The following is a 5,000-nucleotide window of genomic DNA, read 5'->3' on the forward strand; positions in this document are numbered from 1 at the left end:
TTGTTTTGACTACGGCTATGTATCCAGGACCATCGGAGTGTAATTGAAATATTCTAGCTTTGACAGGTTGAGTGAATTTCCCAAGAAGACGTATTCTTCGTGTACAATGACCTTAAGGTATGCTTAATTTGGCTGGATCCGTTTAGTATCGTTCGAATCCTTCCAACGTCAATGTACGTCTTGATAATAAAATATGGTCCAGCCTTTGTACCACGCGAGAATGACTCTACCAAAAAAAGACTCTAGAGTTAAATTGGCGTACGCGTGGCACACTCTAGAGTTTGTCTCGCGGCCGCGAGGCTAACTAGAGTCTGTCTCGGGTACGCCAATTTAACTCTAGAGTCTTTTTGGCGATAGAGTCATTCTGGCGTGCTACACCGGTTCAACAAAATGCAGATGATAACTTACATATAATATAATGTTCACTTCGTTTTTTTATCAGCATTTAAAAGCAGATTATATACTACCCTTAGAACTGTTCAAGTGCTCTGATAGTCAACAAGTTAAAAAAAAATGATGGACAACCATTATAAAAAATAACTGAGCTTTTATATAGCGCAATATCCACTAAACGTGCTCAAAGCGCTTTACCAGGGGTCCCTGGTCAACAACAACACTCAACATGGCGCCTGTTAGGCGATATTATAATTTTTCGGACAAAGGCAACGCTGTTAACGGTCAGGTACTCAGTTTACACCTGAGTACGGTGAGAGAATGTCAGTAAAGAGTCATTTCCAAGGACTCGACTATGCGCCGAGCGAGGCTCGATCGAACCCAGGACCTTTCGATCCGAAAGCGAGTGTCATACCACAAGACCACATAGCCGCACATTGGCTATTTGACCCCCGACGAAAGAGGGGACCAATGTTTTTTTAAATCTCAGTTTATCTAGTCCCAGTCTTATGTGGCTTACTAGCTGCTGTAATAAATAATAATGTGAAATTGAATGTAAGCATCAATTTAATTACAAAAACAGATCAAATGAACGTTTCGGGTTTCCCCTTTATCCACAAAACGGGATGAATGAAACACCACAGATGGATGAGATCACATCTCATCCATCTATGGTGTTTCATTCATCCTCATCTCATGAAAGATCGTGTACATGAACGCTGACTAGACATGTAAAAGTGACCCGCCAGGTCGAGGGAATTCCCATGAATAAATTAAATTATCTGAAAATTTAATTAAAATTCAATTCACCCCGAGGCGAATAAATGTACAGACTAATCAACCAATATGATAAAACAATGCGTTTAGAATTTTTATATCTTTTGGTCTTTTCTTTTCTTTTTTTTAGAACCATCTGCGTAGATTAAAAATTATATTGTCTTTCGACTTCTCACAAACTGTTTTAAAACGGCCTTGCTCCAGTTATTGGATTTAAGGCACAAAAATCCGTCAACATGACCACCGACAGCACTATGGTGTATACTCCGTTCCCTTAATGGAAAAATTGTGCAAATCGTGTAACCAGCATGAAATTTTCACACAAAGTGCAGAATTTTATGAGAATTTCGAAAATAGGTGGCTCCAAGTTGAAATATAGCTGGAACCACGAGTTATTGCCCTTTAAAGGTGACAAAATACATTTTTTCAACATTTTATTTTTTTTTCTCAAAAAATTACGGTTTTATAAATATTTTATAATGATGTGGTTATTTTGCTATTCCCTTGCGTACTTTGGACTCAGAAAATATTTTTCCATTTGAATTTTATTGAAATATATAAGAAAATACGAAATTCAATTGGGATTTTTCAGGAAATTTAAAAAAATATATATCTCCTTCCTGGAAACTATTTAAATGGTTTAGAATCTGACATATATTTGAAATGCCATGCATTTCAAAAACATTTTTTAATCTTCACATCCTCTAAAATCAAGCAATATTAATTTGATTAAAAAAACAAACAATAATAGACAATTCAACTGCCAAAGCAAGTACCCCTTCTCCTCCCGACACACACGTACAATCACTCTCAAACATAAGAGTACAATGTATCTCTATCATATAGGAAATAACACGTTTAAATTTATATATATATTGTACAATACATATTTATTCAATGAAGAATTGAACCATTTAAAACATTTTTTTCTGTGTACATATTTAACAGCAGCATTATTATAGATTTACATCCCTTTTTTAAAATTACATTGTTGAAAACATACAATTGAAAAACGTGTTTAAAGTCAATTATTGTCTCTAGAACATTGACCATTGCAGGCACATAACAGAGTACATGGAAGAGATGCCTTAACACAATTGCATCTTTCGGAGCATCCCTTTGATGAACAGTTACATTTAATCAGATTTTGTGAGGCATGTGTAAGGTCAGTCAAAGTGGACCACTTTGGCATCCCATCCTCTTTCCAACCAAAATCTGATTTGGAAGGAAGACTAGGGTCTTTAGCAAGAGAGCGTTTCCATACATAACCAGCTTGGTAAACTGCTCGATTTAAATGCTGTTTGAGAGCTTCACGAGTTGGTGGCATATTGTCTCGAAGGCGTGACTTTTTTGTAAAAAGTTCACGCCGGCATTCATTGACAGCAGATAAGTTGGTTGCTCTGTCAAACAACAAACAGACAAATCTCTGGATGATGTTGAAATACTTGTCTCTTTATAGAACTGGCAAATTCTTTTACTAGTTTCAGCTGTAATATCTTTTAACCCTAGCATAGGAAATTGATAAACCCAGAGCAGACAGTTTATAAATAAGACCTTTCTTTCTGGTTTTGGCAAAAACCATGACTCCTAAATAAACGGGGATTGGGGTTTCCTTGGACAACTGTTTTCTAGTGCTACCTGAATTTTGCGGGCTTTTGTTGTTGTGGTTCAACATGATATACTGTGAAATTGTCATGGTATGTCGATTCTGATGACCTAAACTTAGCGAACACTGACCACTTCAAATGCCATTCACAATTTTCACTAATTTGTGTGGTACACTATTGACAATGCTATCATGATCTATATTGAGGGGTGATATGAATGTATGATTTCTTATTTCTGCTCTTATAATATCAACGGCTTTTTGTATTGCAAGATCATCATTTGAATCTAAATCGGAAATAGCTGCTTGTGAAATAATATTCCCCTCTTTGAAAGTAAGCAAGACTTCCCGCCCATCCCTGTATTCCATTAAAGAAGGAACTCTCGATAGTAAATTTTCTTTGAATCTAGTTTTATGTACATATACATCCGACAAATTTATGGCATTTAATTTTGACAAAAGTAAATTGTAGAGATCATTCAGCTTAAACACAACATTTGTGTCTGTGCGAGCTTGTTGTTGATCAATAAAATTGACAATATCCTGTTTGCATTCTGCAATGTGTGTTTTGTATTTGTTGTCTGAAGTATTTTTACATCTAAAATCGTCTGCTCTTCTGTGGAACAGTATAAGGCAAGGCTTATGATACTTTGCTTCCACCGCAATAAGATCACCCTCCGCAAATACTCTAAGAATACTTGTATCTGAAAGAAGGACAGCTTCCTAGTAGACTTTTTGTGAAAGAGCAGGAGTCCGGACCTCAGTCAATTCCCCTTCACAACCCTTACAAAACAAGCAGTGTTTGCTTATATGTGATGTGTTTAATGTGCCTCTTGTATCAGGACTTGCAACTGCTTCACTATTACATTGATTTATCTTCTTTGCAAGCCTTTTGAGTTTTGATTTATGAAACCTGTGTCTGCAATTCTTATGGTAAAGTCCATCATTGTCTCTCAAAAAACTAGCAAGACATTTCACAGGTTGGTTAATATTGAATTTCAATGCTATTGGCAATCTACCTGAGTCATGAAAAAGTTTGATATCCTCAGAAATGGCAACATAAGTGTCTTCAATACAATTTAACTTGGTTGCTTTTTTAGGGTTTGTGAGAGGAGAATTTTCAATGGTTTCTTGACAAAACAGGCACTTTGACCAGTCAATTTCAGGGGAAGCTTGATCGAGTCTTGGAACTTTGTTCAGATTTTTACAGTCGACAATGGATGTCTGCCGCTTCTTTCCTCCTGCCATATTAGCGCATTCTAGGAAGGAAAGAAAAATAAATCAAAACCCCATGACATACTCAAGAGACAATATTTAAAGTTATTTCCTACAAAGTGTGAATTACGTAGTTTCTCAAGTTACAGAAAATGTTACCATCTTAAGGCGATATAGGGTAGCTGGAGAGATGACAGAATGAACAAGTTTGTGTGCGTGCGAGTGTGTGTGTGTGTGTGTGTATGCGTGTTAGTGTGTATTTGTGTGTGTGTTTGCGTGAGAAAGGTTAAACACATATTAGTTGACGGGGCTTGGATAGCTCAGTGGTAAGATTCTCTGCAAAACAACAATAAAACAACAACAACAACATCAACACACACACACAACGAACACATACTTCCAAATACCTGTTAGAATGGAACTTTAGTCCTTGCAATCTTGACCATTCAACAAATCAAACTAGCATTCCCATTTGACGAGGTCCCCAGGCCTGATGCTTTTAAGGAAACAAAGGACTGTGAGGCTGGCAAGTAGAAATATAACAAACAAGTCAATACATTGTTTAAAAAAACCAAACCTGAACATGCAAAAGGTAAAGCAATGTGTGTGAATATTAGCGTGTATTGGTAAAATTGTGTGTGGAGATGTTCTTTTTTTGATCAACTGAGTTAATAATAAATTAGTTATATTTTTTTCTTTCTCGGTCAGCAGTAATGATAAACACCGTTATTCTATCATCAATCATCGACAGGCTAATCTATATCTAATCGAATCTAAAAGGGTCTAAATTTAGTACTGACATAGCACATGTAACTTATATTATACTAAGATAGAAAAATATGTTCAGATCCAAGCATGGGCCATAATCTTACTCTATCTTTTGCATCCTGGGGGCTTATGATATGACTGTGACTCAGCTTTGATCTGACCCAATTCTTTTTTCACAACTCAATTCTTTTGTCATACATTGCGCAATACTTATCGCACTAGCATGCTCATAAAGTAAAAT

At 36.2% G+C, this 5,000-nt stretch overlaps 1 protein-coding gene across 1 annotated transcript in view; it reads right to left on the reverse strand.

The window, feature by feature from the left end:
- Positions 1-2,293: 2,293 nt before the first annotated feature.
- Positions 2,294-5,000, reverse strand: part of LOC144970100 (uncharacterized) — a 3,131-nt gene continuing 424 nt past the window's right edge. The window contains exons 2-3 of the mRNA XM_078909326.1: positions 4,399-4,514; positions 2,294-4,035 (exon numbers count right to left, since the gene is read on the reverse strand). Of these exons, the coding sequence (XP_078765452.1) occupies positions 3,500-4,024 (525 nt within the window). The 5' untranslated portion in view covers positions 4,025-4,035; positions 4,399-4,514 and the 3' untranslated portion in view covers positions 2,294-3,499. The remainder of the gene's footprint in view (positions 4,036-4,398; positions 4,515-5,000) is intronic.

Source organism: Berghia stephanieae, chromosome 1, assembly GCF_034508935.2.
Source record: "Berghia stephanieae isolate SIO BIC M18660-M18661 chromosome 1, UCSD_Bste_1.3, whole genome shotgun sequence".
In the NCBI taxonomy this organism is placed as follows: Eukaryota; Metazoa; Mollusca; class Gastropoda; order Nudibranchia; family Aeolidiidae; genus Berghia; species Berghia stephanieae.